At 42.3% G+C, this 16,499-nt stretch overlaps 1 protein-coding gene across 1 annotated transcript; it reads left to right on the plus strand.

The window, feature by feature from the left end:
* Positions 1 to 57: 57 nt before the first annotated feature.
* LOC100462083 (TOX high mobility group box family member 4) lies at positions 58 to 12,456 on the plus strand. The gene is given in 6 exon segments (XM_063723582.1): positions 58 to 828; positions 831 to 910; positions 912 to 945; positions 948 to 2,012; positions 2,015 to 2,376; positions 2,378 to 12,456. Coding segments are annotated over 6 exon segments (1,857 nt in total). The 5' UTR covers positions 58 to 659; the 3' UTR covers positions 2,525 to 12,456.
* Positions 12,457 to 16,499: the final 4,043 nt, after the last annotated feature.

A 16,499-nucleotide genomic window follows, 5' to 3' on the forward strand; every position in this document is an offset into this window, starting at 1 on the left:
AAAAGGGGTCAACTAATTGAGTCAGGCCCACCTGGATAATCCTCATATTTTAAAGTTAATGGACATGTAATCCTAGCACTTTGGGAGGCTGAGACGGGCAGATCACTTGAGGTCAGGAGTTCAAGCCCAGCCTTGGCAACATGGTGAAACCTCGTCTCCACTAGAAATACAAAAATTAGCCAGGAGTGGTGGCTCATGCCTGTAATCCCTGCTACTTGAGAGGCTAAGGCATGAGAATCACTTGAACCCAGGAGGCAGAGGTTGCAGTGAGCTGAGATCGCACTACTGCACTCCAGCCTGGGCAACAAAGAGAGACTCTGTCTTAATTAATTAATACTTATTAATTAATTAATTAAGTTAACTGACTTGGGACTTTACAGCAGTGCCTGTATTACTGTTTGAACAACCAACAGATAAGAATCTTGGGGGAGGGCATCTTTAGAGTGTTGCCTACCACATAATGTGAGTTCAGTGTGCTCCTGATTCTGAGATGCTGGGTTTCACATACATTTTAAGGTTTTTAGATGCAAGGAACACAGGCTTGTTTGAGGAAAGTTAAATAGTATACACATGATACAAGAAGTGGTCTCACAGTTCTGAGTCCAGTGGGGGCGGTGGGAGCGATGACAGTCTGAAATGGTAGGAGCAGTTGTGTGAAGATGGAGTTTCCTGGAGGAAATGACAATTACCTGACGATCACAGGGCCTTCACACTCCCTCCTGTCAGGGGCTGAGACATTCCATACACCAAGCCTGGGTGACGAGGAATTTGAAATCCCACCTATCTCTTTGGATTCTGATCCCTCATTGGCTGTCTCAGATGTGGTTGACCCTTTGATAACCTGGCAGACCCTTCCTCTTCACAAGATGGCAGTGCTTCAGCCCAGTATGGGGTCCAGACATTGGACATGCTCTGTAGGTATGACCCATGGCTTGATGGAGCAAGGCAGGGGCTCCTCAGTGGAGACTTGATCATGGACTTGAACCACTCTATAGGAACCCAATATAGTGCCAACCCACCTGTTACAATTGATGTACTAATGATAGCCATGACATCTGACTTGATGGGGCATAGCCAGTTGACCACCATTGATCAGTCAGAACTGAGTTTCCAACTGGGTTTGAGCTTAGGGGGTGGCACCATCCTGCCACCTGCCCAGTCACCTGAAGATCATCTTTCAACCACCCCTTCACCTACTAGTTCACTTCACGAGGTTGGTACTGAGGATTTCCGGAGGCAAATTTCCAGCCAGAAGACAGTGGTGGTGGAAGCAGGGAAAAAGCAGAAGGTCCCAAAGAAGAGAAAAAAGAAAGATCCTAATGAACCTCAGAAACCAGTTTCAGCATATGCTTTATTCTTTCATGATACACAGGCTGCCATCAAGGGACAGAATCCTATTGCCACTTTTGGTGAGGTTTCAAAAATTGTGGCCTCCATGTGGGATAGTCTTGGAGAGGAGCAAAAACAGATATATAAGAGGAAAACTGAGGCTGCCAAGAAAGAGTATCTGAAGGCACTGGCTGCTTACAAAGACAACCAGGAGTGTCAGGCCACTGTGAAAACAGCAGAATTGGATCCAGCACCACCATCACAAACTCCTTCTCCAACTCCTATGGCTACTGTTGACCCAGCATCTCCAGCACCAGCTTCAACAGAGCCCCCTGCCCTGTCCCCATCCATTGTTGTTAACTCCACCCTTTCACCCTATTTGGCAAACCAGGCATCTTCAGGAGCTGGGGGTCAGCCCAATATCACCAAGTTGATTATTACCAAACAAACGTTGCCCTCTTCCATTACTATGTCTCAAGGAGGGATGGTTACTGCTATCCCAGCCACAGTAGTGACCTCCTGGGGGCTCCAACTAGGCCAAACCAGTACAGCTACTATCCAGCCCAGTCAACAAGCCCAGATTGTCACTCGGTCAGTGTTGCAGGCAGCAGCAGCAGCTGCTGCTGTTGCTTCTATGCAACTGCCTCCACCCCGACTACAGCCTCCTCCAGTATAACAGATGCCACGCCCCCGACTCAGCAGCAAGTTACCATTCTGCAGCAGCCTCCTCCACTCCAGGCCATGAAACAGCCTCCACCTCAGAAAGTTCGAATCAATTTACGGCAACAGCTACCTCCTCTGCAGATCAAGAGTGTGCCTCCACTCACTTTGAAAATGCAGACTACCTTAGTCCCACCAACTGTGGAAAGTAGTCCTGAGCAGCCTATGAGCAATAGCCCTGAGGCCCATACAGTGGAGGCAACTTCTCCTGAGACTATCTGTGAGATGATCACAGATGTAGTTCCTGAGGTTGAGTCTTCTTCTCAGATGGATGTTGAATTGGTGAGTGGGTCTCCTGTGGCACTGTCACCCCAGCCTCGATGTGTGATTGTCTGGTTGTGAGAATCCTCCCATTGTGAGTAAGGACTGGGACAATGAATGCTGCAGCAATGAGTGTGTGGTGAAGCACTGCAGGGATGTATTCTTGGCCTGGGTAGCCTCTAGAAATTCAAACACAGTGGTGTTTGTGAAATAGTCCTTCCTGTTCTCCAAGCCAGTGAAGAGTTATCTACTGGGAACATGTCCAAGCGCCTGTTTTTGAAACACAAGCTGGGCTTCTGGTAGTGCCTGATGACAACCCATGATGGCCATTCATGTTTCCCCCCTTTTCTCCCTTCAGCAGAGGCCAGGCTATGAAGCAGGGCCACTGAACTTGCTGTAATCTGGAGATGCTTTTTACACAACCACAAGCAGAAATACCAGTGGTAATAGCAGAGGAACGGGTGAAGGGAGTATGGGCAAGCAAAGTATAGAGATGGTAGGAGTGGTGGTGGAGTTGAAGAAACTTGTTTGTATAATTGTCATAGGACTTGCCTAAAATATTATTAAAATGATGGGAGTGTACTCAGCTTTGAGCCTGGGGGGGAAAAGAAAAGAAGTGGTCTCATATGAAAATCCAAGACCAGAAACAAACATGGAACCTCACAGCAGGAGCTAGTGAATCCTTGCTCTGGTGATTTGCCATTAACAAAATTTATGCAGTCTCCTTGATTGTATTCTTTCTATATTTCAAGTTTAAATTTCTAGAGTTCTGCTTTCATTTAGGATGTAAAACATCATAAGAGAAACGGCTCTCACCCTAGCAATTGGAAAAAGACAGAAAACCCACAAACTTTTCATGAGCCCACTGAAGAGCTAAGGTTACAGGGCAACCAAATAAATTAAATTCCAAAGAATTGCAAGCCCCTTCAACGAGAGAGAGGACATGCAAACTCTTTTGCCATTGGCAGAGCATAGAAAAAAGAGATGACCACCATACAAGCCAGTTAAAAGATATCAGCTGAAAGTTTAGTAGATTCTTAAAAGTCAATTGTGGACTAAAGTATCAGCTTGAAATAACTGACAGTCCAAGACACAAGAGGATTTTGCCCTAATTTACTAGCTCATTTTCACTGCCCTCCACTAGAGGCTCATGAGAAAATCTAGAGATGAATAGGCATGCAGGAGGTCATCAGTGGTACAGCCATAGAGAAAATTTTCAGTTGCCCCTGGGGAAGAGATATGAACTCTACCCAGCTACACGGCTCCTTCTGTCACTGAAAGAAAAAGCCTGAAACTACTGGAGATAAGGCAAGAATTCTGTTGCTTCTAGTTGATGACTAGAAGCAAAGGCCCTCTGGCCCTGGGAAAAAGCAGGGAAAACTCTTGGACTCAGGATCCTGCACTGGTGTAAGGAGAAGTGCGCTACTTCTGGGAACAGGCAGGAAACTGTTTTCTATCCATGGCCTAATGACCCACAGATCAGAGTTCAACAGACACTGGGAGAAAGGGTAGTCAAGAAACACTGATGAGGCTTCATTTCTGAGACGCAGGCATGCAAGTCTGCCTAAAATTGAAACTATGTTAGGAAAATAAAAATTCCCTCTTCCCATGATAAACCCAGTCCACAATAGCAAGCAATAGTATTTTACCACTGAAGAAGGATAAAGAACATGGAAACAGACTCCCCCACCACCACCGTGGTACGGATATGAAAGGAGCAAAGAAAGCTGAGGATAGAGCAGGAACGATGAGAAAAACAAAACAAAACAAAAATGAAAACCTCCACTATCCCAGGCCTGCCCCACTCTAAGCACAAAGAAGCATCAGCCCACCACTGAAGAAATTCAGAGCTAGCACTGCAATGAAGATAATGAGAGCAACAATAAAGCCCAAACCCAGTGTATGTCTGCCTACGCTAACTCAATGCCCAACATAACAGCCAAGCAAAAGAAAATGCATGTTCTTTTCCAGGTGTAAATATTGTTTGTCTCAGCTTCTATCATTCTTCCACAAAGGATGTCCAACATTCACTCAAATAATAGGAGACTTTAAGAGCATGCAAAAACAACCCATTGTCAAGAGATAAAGCAATTGACAGAACCAGACTCAGAGATGACCCAGATGTTGAGCGTATCAGACAGAGATTTTAAAATCACACTGATTCATTTTGAAATTTAATAGAAAATGTGTACAGTATGCATGAACAGACAGGGAGTTCAGTAAAGACACAGAAACTATTTTTAAAAGAGTCAAATGGGAATGCTTGAAATAAATAAACACACATATACACATAATACCAACAGTGAAGACTTCACTATATGTGCTTATCAGTAGGCTGAACACAGCTGAGAGAAGAATTGGTGAATTTGAAAATAGATCAGTACAAGGCAGAAAACTAACAAAGATATTCAGGGCCTGAACTCTACATTTGACCTAATGGGCCTAACAGACATCTATAGAACTTTCCAACTAAAAACAACAGAATATACATTCTTCTCATCTGCACATGGCACATGCTGTAAAATTGACCACATAATCGCCATAAAACAACCCTCATCAAACTAAAACAAAAAACCAAAATCATGCCAAACACACTCTTAGAACATAGTACAAAAAAAAATAGAAATTAATTCTAAGAAAATAACTCAAAACTGTACAATTATATGGAAATTAACTGATCTTCTACTGAATGACTTTTGGGTAAACAATGAAATTAAGGCAGAAATCATTAAATTCTTTGAAAGTAATTAGAACAATGATACAACATACCAGAATCTCTGGGATACAGCTAAAGCGGTGTTAAGAGAGAAGTTAATAGCACTAAACACCCACATCAAAAAGTTAGGAAGATATGAAATTAACAACCTAACATCATACCTAGAGAAACTAGAGAAACATGAGTAAACCAACTCCAAAGCTAGCAGAAGGCAAGAAGTAACCAAAATGAGAGCTGAACTGAAGGAAATTGAGATGTGAAAAATCATACAAAAGATCAATGAATCCAGGGGTTTATTTGAAAGGATAAATAAGATTCACAGACCACTAGCTAGACTAATAAAGAAAAAAGAGACGCGATCCAAATAAACACAATCAGAAATGAAAAAGGGGACATTACCGCTGACCCCACAGAAATACAAAAAAAAAGTTCAGAAACTACTATGAACACCTCTATGCACACAAACTAGAAAACCTAGAAGAAATGGATAAATTCCTGGAAACATACAACCTCCCAAGATTAAACCAGGAAAAAATTGAATCCCTGGACAGACCAATAATAAGTTCCAAAATTGAATCAGAAATAAAAGGCCTACCAACAAGAAAAAGCCCAGAACCACATGAATTCATACCCAAATTTTACCAGATGTATAAAGAAGAGCATATACTGTTCCTACTGAAACTATTCCAAAAAATTAAGGAGGGGGGATTCCTTCCTAACTCATTCTCTGAAATGAGCATCATCATGATGCCAAAACCGGGCAGAGACACAACAGCAAAAAAGAAAACTTCAGGCCAATACTCTTGATGAACATACATGCAAAAATCCTCAACAAAATACCAGCAAACTGAATGCAGCACCAGATCAAAACCTAAGCCATCACAATCAAGTAGGGTTTATCCCTGGGATGCAAGCTTTGTTTAATGTATGTAAATCAATAAATATGATTCATTTCATAAGCAGAACTAAAAACAAAAATTACATGATTATCTCAATCAATGCAGAAAAGCCTTTCAATAAAATTCAACATCCCTTCAAGTTAAAAACCCTCAACAAACTAGGCATTGAAGGAACATACCTCAAAATAGTAAAAGCTATCTATGGCAAACCCACAGCCAATATCATACTGAATGGGTAAAAGCTAAAATCATTCCTCTTGAGAACTGGAATGAGACAATGATACAAGGATGCCCACTCGCACCACTCCTATTTAACATAGTGTGTCCGGAATTGGTGGGTTCTTGGTCTCACTGACTTCAAGAATGAAGCCGTGGACCCTCACGGTGAGTGTTACAGCTCTTAAGGTGGCGCATCTGGAGTTTGTTCCTTCTGATGTTCGGATGTTCCTTCTGGTGGGTTCATGGTCTCGCTGGCTCAGGAGTGAAGCTGCAGACCTTCGCGGTGAGTGTTACAGCTCTTAAGGTGGCGCGTCTGGAGTTATTCATTCCTCCCGGTGGGCTCGTGGTCTCGCTGGCTTCAGGAGTGAAGCTGCAGACCTTTGCGGTGAGTGTTACAGCTCATAAAAGCAGCGTGGACCCAAAGAGTGAACAGTAGCAAGATTTATTGCAAAGAGCACAAGAACAAAGCTTCCACAGTGTGGAAGGGGACCCGAGTGGGTTGCCAATGCTGGCTCAGGCAGCCTGCTTTTATTCTCTTATCTGGCCCCACCCACATCCTGCTGATTGGTAGAGCCCAGTGGCCTGTTTTGACAGGGCGCTGATAGGTGTGTTTACAATCCCTGAGCTGGATACAAAGGTTCTGTAAGTCCCCATCAGATTAGTTAGATACAGAGTTTGGACACACAGGTTCTCCAAGGCCCCACTAGAGCAGCTAGATACAGAGTGTCAATTGGTGCACTCACAAACCTTGAGCTAAACACAGGGTGCTGACTGGTGTGTTCACAAACCTTAAGCTAGATACAGAGTGCCGATTGGTGTGTTTACAATCCCTGAGCTAGACATAGAGGTTCTCCAAGGCCCCACCAGAGCAGCTAGATACAGAGTGTCGATTGGTGTACTCACAAACCCTGAGCTAGACACAGGGTGCTGATTGGTGTGTTTACAATCCCTGAGCTAGACATAAAGGTTCTCCAAGGCCCCACCAGAGCAGCTAGATACAGTGTCGATTGGTGCACTCACAAACCTTGAGCTAAACACAAGGTGCTGATTGGTGTGTTCACAAACCTTGAGCTAGATACAGAGTGCTTGCAATCCCTGAGCTAGATATAAAGACTCTCCACATCCTCACCAGACTCAGGAGCCCAGCTGGTTTCACCTAGTGGATCCCACACCAGGGCGGCAGGTGGAGCTGCCTGACAGTCCCACGCCATGCGCTCGCACTCCTCAGCCCTTGGGTGGTAGATGGGAGTGGGCTCCATGGAGCAGGGGGCGGTGCTCGTCGGGGAGGCTTAGGCTGCACAGGAACCCACGGAGGCAAAGGCTCAGGCACGGCGGGCTGCAGTCCCGGGCCTGCCCTGCAGGAAGGCAGCTAAGGCCCGGCGAGAAATCGAGCGCAGCACCGGTGGGCTGGCACTGCTGGGGGACCCAGTACATCCTCCGCAGCCGCTGGCCAGGGTGCTAAGTCCCTCATTGCCCGGGGCCGGCAGGGCCTGCTGGCTGCTCTGAGTGCGGGGCCCACCAAGCCCATGCCCACCCGGAACTCCAGCTGGCCCGGAAGCGCCACACACAACCCCGGTTCCTGCTCGGGCCTCTCCCTCCACACCTCCCTGCAAGCTAAGGGAGTGGGCTCCAGCCTTGGCCAGCCCAGAAAGGGGCTCCCACAGTGCAGCAGTGGGCTGAAGGTCTCCTCAAGTGCTGCCAAAGTGGTAGCCCAGGCAGAGGAGGTGCCGAGAGAGCGAGGGCTGTGAGGACTGCCAGCACGCTGTCACCTCTCAATAGTACTAGAAGTCCTAGCCAAAGTAATCTGGCAAAAGAAAGAAAAAGAAGGCATCCAAATAGAAAGAGAGGAAGTCAAAAAAAATCTGTGTTTGGAGATGATACGCTTCTATACATAGAAAATCCCATCGTCTGTGCCCAAATGCTCCTAGATCTAATAAACAACTTCAGCAAAGTTTCAGGATACAAAATCAATATACAAAAATCTGTAGTATTTTATACACCAACAATGTCCAAGATGAGAGATGAATCAGTAACACAATCCCATCCACAATAGCCACAGAAAGAATGAAATACCTAGGAATACAGCTAACCAGGGAGGTCAAAGATCTCTACAACAAGAATTACAAAACACTGCTCAAAGAAATCAGAGAAGACACAAACAAATGGAAAAATATTCCATGGTTGTGGATAGGAAGACTCAATATTGTTAAAATGGCAATATTGCCCAAAGCAATTTACGGATTCAATGCTATTCCTGTCAAACTACTGGGACATTCTTGACATAACTGGAAAAAACTATTTTAAAATTCATGTGGAACCAAAAGAGAGCTCAAATAGCCAAGGCAATTCTAAACAAAAAGAAAAAGGGTGGAGGCATCACATTACCTGCCTTCAAACTATACTACAAGGCTACAGTAACCAAAACGGCATGGTACTGATATAAAAACAGACACATAGAACAATGGAATAGAAAAGAAAACCTAGAAATAAGGCTGCACCCCTACAACCATTTGGTCTTCAACAAAGTTTACAAAAACAAGCAATGAAGAAAAATTACTGATATCTGTATCCCCACCCAAATCTGGCTCTGTATCCCCACCCAAATCTCACTTTGAATTGCAATAATCCCCACGTGTCAAGGGCAGGACAGGTGGAGATAATTGAATCATGAGGTGGTTTCCCTCATGCTGTTCTCCTGATAGTGACTGAGTTCTCACAAGATCTGATGGTTTTATAAGGGGCTTCGCCCTTTGCTGTGCACTCATTCTCTCTCTGGCTGCCCTGTGAAGAGGTGCCTTCTGCCATGATTGTAAGTTTCCTGAGGCCTCCCCAGCCATGCTGAACCATGAGTCAATTAAACCTCTTTTCTTTGTAAATTACCTAGTTTCAAGTATGTCTTTATTAACAGCATGAGAAAAAACTAATACAACTCCCAATTCAATGAATGATGCTGAGACAACTTGTTAGCCATATGCAGAAGGTTGAAGCTGGACCCCTTTCTTACACCATACAAAATTCAACTCAAGATGGATTAAAGACTTAAATGTAAAACCTAAAACTATTTAAAAAAAGAAAAAACCTGCTAGATAACCTAGAAAATACCATTCTGGACATCAGCCTTGGCAAAGATTTCATGACAAAGACTCCAAAAGTAACTGCAACAAAAACAAAAAATGACAAATGGGACCAAATCAAACTAAAGAGCTTTGGCACAGCAAAAGAAACTATCAATGGAGTAAACAGCCTACAAAGTGGAAGAATATATTTGCAAACTATGCTTCTGATAAAGGTCTAATATCCAAAATCTATAAGCAACTTAAACAAATTTACCAGTTGTTAAAAAAACAAACAACCCTATTAAAAAATGGGCAAGGGACATGAACAGACACTTTTCAAAATAAGACATACATGTGGTCAACAAACATATAAAAAAATGCTCAACATCACTAATCGTTAGAGAAATGTAAATCAAAACCACAATGAGATACTGTTAGATGCTGTAAGATACCAGTCACAATAGTTATTATTAAAAAGTAAAAAAACATGACAGATGCTGGAAAGGTTCCAGAGAAAGGGGAATGTTTATACACTGCTGGTGGGAATGTAAGTCAGTTCAGCCGTTGAGAAAAGCAGTGTGGTAATTTCTCAAAGATCTTAAAAAGAAGTACCATTTGAACCAGCAATTCCATTACTGGGTATATACCCCCCAAAAATATAAATTGTTCTACCATAAAGACACGTGTACATATATACTCTTCCCATATATGTTCACAATACGTATATATATGTTCATATATATATATGTTCACATGTACATATATGTTCATCACAGTACTGCTCACAATAGCAAAGACATGAAGCCAACTTGGGTGCCCATCAGTGGTGGATTAGATAAAGAAATACATATATACCATGGAATACCATACAGCCATAAAAAGGAATGAGATCATGTTCTTTGCAGCTACATGGATGCAGCTGGAGGCCATGATCCCAGGTGAACTAATGCAGGAAGAGAAAACCAAATACCCCATATTCTCACTCCTAAGTGAGAGCTAAACATTGAGTACACATGGACACACAGAAGAGAACAACAGACATGGGGCCTACTTGAGGGTGGAAGGTGGGAGGAGGGATTACCTATTGGATACTATGCCTATTACCTGGCTGATGAAATAATCTCTACACTAAACCCCTGCGACATGCAACTTATTTATATAACAAACCTGCACACATATCTCTGAACTTAAAATAAGTTTTTTTAAATGAATATGACCTTAGGATGGCTTTTTTATTATACTTTAAATTCTAGGATACATATGTTAGGATGGCTTTTACAACACAAAAGAATATACTCATTTTGTCCAAACATGGTAGTATTTTAATGACATGTTGAGCATTTTTATTTTGTTCATTTTTTATTAATTCTTCTTAGCATTAGAAAGAGTCTTTCATTTTTTTCCTTTATTTTGTTCACCAGTCTATATATTTTTTAATTTCTTGTATTGCTTTCCATTTCTCAACTGAAAAGTAACTACCATGGAAATGAAATTATATCTGCTCTGTACAAGGTTGTAATCCTTATACAGAGGATGAAAGTTATAGTTCTTGGTATATGTTAGGTGCTCACTAAATATTTGTCAAATAAAAAATAGATCAGTAAATGTTATTTAAACTGGAATGTAAAGAGCCAAAAGAGTTTTAAAAAAGAATAAGAGCTGCCAAAAGCTGCATAGCAATATTAAAATAACTAAACATATGTAATTGGATTACCAGAAGAAGAAAAGATAGAGAATGAAGCAGAGGAAATATTTAAAGAGATAAATTCTGAGAATTTTCCAAAATTAACAAAAGACAAAAATTCACAGATCTAACAAACATAGAAAATCTCCCCAAAATATAAATATCAAAAGAAGCCACACCTAGACATATCATAGTCAAACTGCTGAAACCAAATATTAAGACAAAATCTTCACAGTAGCCATGCATGGAAACAGGGTAGCGTGGAGGAGATATAACTTACAGAGGAAAAAAGACAAAAATTACAAAAGACCTCTTGTCAGCAACTATAAATTAGGAGACAACGGCATGATTTAAAGCATGAGGTGGGTGGAGGGGAGGGAGAGTTAACTGAATGTATTAGGGTTCCCTAGAGGGACAGAACTAAATTATATATATATATATCCAATGCTGTGTGGAAACCATGTATATATATATATACACACACACACACACATATATATGTACACATATATATATACACACACACACACACACACATAAAAGGGAGTTTCTTAAGTATTAACTTACATGATTACAAGGTCCCACAACAGGCCGTCTGCAAGCTGAGGAGCAAGGGGAGCCAGTCTCAAAACTGAAGAACTTGGGGTCCAATATTTGAGGGCAGGAAGCATCCAACATGGAAGAAAGATGCGGGCTGGGAGACTAGGCCAGTCTCTCCTTTTCACATTTTTCTGCCTGCTTTATATTCACTGGCAGCTGATTAGATTGTGCCCACCAGATTAAGGGTGAATCTGCTTTCCCCAACCCACTGACTTTAATGTTAGTCTCTTTTGGTAACACCCTCACAGACACACCCAGGATCAATACTTTGTATCCTTCAATCCAAAGAAGTTGACACTCAGTATTAACCATCACAAGTCCACCCCTTGTCAACTTGAACCCATACACATCTCCTGAGATCATACATAATCTTCAAATAAAGACAGGAAATACAACAATCCTTCATACAACCAGAAACGTACCACTCCCCAAACCAAATACTATTACATAAGGTTAACAATACTTAAATGCTGATATGAAATCAGTAAATCTTATGTCACATGATAAAGGAAAAAGAAACAAAATACGGATTTTTTTTAGTACACACATATACATGCACAAACGTTTTTGGCAAAAGAAGGAGTAAATACTCATGACAATTACAGTCCCTATTTCTGCAGCTGGTCACATGGTCATAGCTGGTATTGATGATAACCTTCTTCTACTGCCCATTCTGTATTCCCTTTGCTTTCAGCAAGCACCTCAGCAGGTTGCAGTTTTTTTCCTGGTGGAATGACCCAAACCTTCATTCCTGAGGGGTCTGGGCCATTTGTAGTCCTGCCTGGATTGGGCTGTTGTAGTTTCCCATTGACCTTAATCACAGGGCATAGTAATACTAAGAGATGCCCTAGTGGATCTCCTGCATCCATGCCTCCTCTTCCTTACCTCCATTGTGGAATAGTAGACTGATTTTATCTTGATAGTCCTCATCAATTACCGCAGCCAACACTGTAACTCTCTTCTTAGCCTGTTGACTTAAAGGTAGGAGGAGACCAAAGTGTCCAGGTGGCAATCTTAACTTCCAGCTTAATGGAATTGTTGTTATGTCTCCTGGTGGCAGGATTCCTCCCTCTGGAAGTAAGACCTCTAGGCCAGCAGAACATAATGTCACGGGAATAGGAAGCAAAAATTTTGCTAGTGGATCACTAGGGGTTTTGCTGAGTGGTGCCACTTTCACTTCCACTCCTTGATTCCTGTACCCATGAATTCTGGCTATGGGAGAAACAGTACCATATATTGGACACTGATTCAGAGCATACATGGCCTTCTGGAGAACTTTGCCCCAGCCCTGTAAAGTACTGTCACCTAGTAGGCATTGTAACTGTGACTTCAAAAGGCCATTCCACCATTCTATCAATCCAGCTGCTTCATGATGATGGGGAACGTGATAAGACCAGTGAATTCCATGAGCATGAGCCCACTGCCACACTGCTTTAGCCATAAAGTGAGTGCCTTGGTCAGAGGCAATGCTGTATGGAATACCATGATGGTGGATAAGGCATTCTATGAGTCCATGGATGGTAGTCTTGGCAGAAGCATTGTGTTCAGGATAGGCAAACCCATATCCAGGGTAAGTGTCTATCCCAGTGAGGACAAACCTCTTCCCTTTCTGTGATGGGAGAGGTCCAATATAATCAACCTGCCGCCAGATAGATGGCTGATCACCCTGAGGAATGGTGCCATATCAAGGCTCAGTGTTGGCCTCTGCTGCTGGCAAATTGGGCACTCAGCAGTGGCTGTAGCCAAGTCAGCCTTAGTGAGTGGAAGCCCATGTTGCTGAGCCCATGCATAACCTCCATCCCTGCCACCATGGCCACTTTGTTCATGGGCCCATTGGGCAATGACAGGGGTGACTGGGGAAAGAGGCTAAGTGGTGTCCACAGAACGGGTCATCCTATCCACTTGATTATTAAAATCCTCCTCTGCTGAGGTCACCTGTTGGTAAGCATTCACATGGGATAAAAATATCTTCGCAGTTTTTGACCACTCAGAAAGGTCCATCCATGTACCTCTTCCCCAAATTTCTTTGTCATCAATTTTTTAATCATGCTTCTTCCAAGTCTCTGACCATCCAGCCAAACCATTGGCTACAGCCCATGAATCAGTATATTATTGCACATCTAGCCATTTCTCCTTCCATGCAAAGTGCACAACCAGGTGCACTGCTCGAAGCTCCACCCACTGGGAAGATTTCCCTTCACTGCTGTCCTCCATGGATGTCCTAGAATGAGGCTGTAATGCTGCAGCTGTCCACTTTCAGGTGTTACCTGCATATCGTGCAGAACCATCTGTGAAGCAGGCCCTAGTCTTCTCTTTCTCTGTCAAATGATCATAGGGAACTCACCATGAGGCCATTGGTCCAGGGTGGGGAAGAGAAGGCAGGAGTGGAGACCACAGGCATTTGAGCCACTTCCTCATGTAACTTACTTGTGCCTTCAGGATCTGCTCAAGCCCGATCATGTATATACTACTTCCATTTGATGATGGAATGCTGCTGTGCACAACCCACTTTATGGCTAGATGGGTCAGAAAGCATCCAGTTCATGATAGGCAGTTCAGGTTGCATGGTGTCTTGATGACTCATAGTCAAATGTTCGGTTTTCACCAAAGCCCAGTAACAGGCCAAAGCTGTCTCTCAAAAGGAGAGTAGTTATCTGCAGAAGATGGCAGGGCCTTGCTCCAAAATCCTAGAGGCCTCCACTGCGGTTCACCTATGGGTCCTACCAAAGGCTCCAAACAGCATCCCTATCTGCCACTGCCACCTCAAGCGCCATTGGATCTGCTGGGTTGTATGGCCCAAGTGGCAGAGCAGCTTGCACAGCAGCCTGGACCTGTTGCAGAGCCTTCTCTTGTTCTGGACCCCACTCAAAACTGGCAGCCTTTTGGGTTGCTCAATAAATGGGTTGGAGTAACACATCCAAATGAAAAATGCGTTGCCTCCAAAATCCAAATAGGCCCACTAGGCATTGTGCCTCTTTCTTGGTTGTATGAGGTCCAAATGCAGCAACTTATCCTTCATCTTAGAAAGAATATTTTGACAGGCCCACACCAATGGACCCCACAATACTGGACCCCCTTTTTATTGAGGTAGAAGTTTCCTGAATTTTAGTCGGATTTATTTCCCATCTTCTGACATGCAATGTCTCACCAATAAGTCCAGTGTATTTGCTACTTCTTGCTCACTGGATCCAATCAGCATAATGTCATCAATGTAAAGAACTAGAGTGATATCTTGTGGAAGCAAAAAGTAATCAAGGTCTCTCTGAATAAAATTATGACAGAAAGCAGGAGAGTTGATATACCCCTGAGGTAGGACAGTAAAGGTATATTGCTGGCCTTGCCAGCTGAAGGCAAATTGTTTCTGGTGGGCCTTATGGACAGAAATGGAGAAAAAGGCATTTGCCAAGTCAGTGGCTGCATACCAGGTGCCAGGAGATGTGTTAATTTGCTCAAGCAATGAAACCACATCTGGTACAGCAGCTGCAATTGGAATTGCCTCTTGGTTAAGCTTATGATAATCCACTGTCATTCTCCAAGATCCATCTGTCTTCTGCACAGGCCAAATGGGAGAGTTGAACAGGAATGTGGTGGGAATCATGACCCCTGCATCTTTCAAGTCCTTGATAGTGGTGCTAATTTCCACAGTCCCTCCAGGGATGCAATATTGTTTTTGATTTACTATTTTTCTAGGTAGAGGCAGCTTTAGTGGCCTCCATTTGGCCTTTTCCACCATAATAGCCCTCACCCTACCAGTCAGGGAGCCAATGTGGGGATTCTGCCAGCTGTTAAGAATGTCTATGCCAATTTTGCATTCTGGCAGTGGGGTTATGACCACAGGATGAGTCCAGGCATCCACTGGACCCACAGTAAGTTGGACCTGAACTAGAACTCTATTAATTACCTGACCTCCATAAGCCCCTACTTTAACTGGAGGACCACAGTGATGATTTGGATGACTTTATACATAGTACCTTTGACCATATGTGGAGAACCAAAGAACATATTGAAGCTGGTTGGCTTCTTCTAAGTTCAGTGGACAAAGTGATAAAAGAAAATTATGAACTCAGGGATTCTGTCTCCTGGCTTCAGAAGCAGATACTGAGACTCAAATCTACTAAGGTTGCCCTGAGTGAGAGTCTTACCTCCTGTAGAGAAAGAGCTGAAATTGTAGAAAAACAGACGCAAGCTCTTATCATTCGAATGGCTGACTTTTGTATAATAAACGTGTATCCTTTGCTTTTACTAAATTAAATTATTAGTTCTAATAGCTTTTTGTAGATTCTTTAAAATTTTACATACAGATAATCATGTTTTCAGTGAATTAGTTTCACTTCTTTTTTCCAGTCTTTAGCCCTTTATTTATATTAGGTTGGTGCAAAAGTAAATGCAGTTATTGCCATTACTTTTAATTACTCTTAATGGCAAAACCTGCAATTAGTTTTGCACCATCCTAATATTTCTTGCTGTATAGCACTGGCTAGGAACTCCAATACAACACTGAATAGAAGTGATGAGAGAAAACATCCCTGCTTTATTCCAAATCTTAGAGGGAAATCATACAGTCTTTCACCACTAACTATAATAACTGTAGTTTTTTTATAGATACCCTTTATCTGATTGCCAAAATAATTTTCTTCTACTCCTCGTTTGCTGGGAACATTTATAATGAATTAATGTTGACTTTTACCAAATTATTATTTAATGCCCATTGTGATCAAATGAATTTTCTTTTTTAGTTTGTTAATATGATTAATTACATTAGTTAATATTTAAATGTTGAACCAACTTTGCACTCTTGGAATAAAACTTATTTTGTCTTGAAGATTTTATATATGTATTATTGGATTCAATTTATGAAAATCTTGGTAAGCTGTTTTCAGTCAATATTTAACGGAAGTATTTGTCCTTTTATTTATTTAATTATCTATTTGATAAATGCAATACATTAAAAACTAACTCTTTAATAACTGTTTCTTTTATTTTAATGCCTTTGCCTGCTTTTGTTATCAGAATAA

The sequence above is a fragment of the Pongo abelii genome, chromosome 3 (genome assembly GCF_028885655.2).
Source record: "Pongo abelii isolate AG06213 chromosome 3, NHGRI_mPonAbe1-v2.0_pri, whole genome shotgun sequence".
Lineage (NCBI taxonomy): Eukaryota > Metazoa > Chordata > Mammalia > Primates > Hominidae > Pongo > Pongo abelii.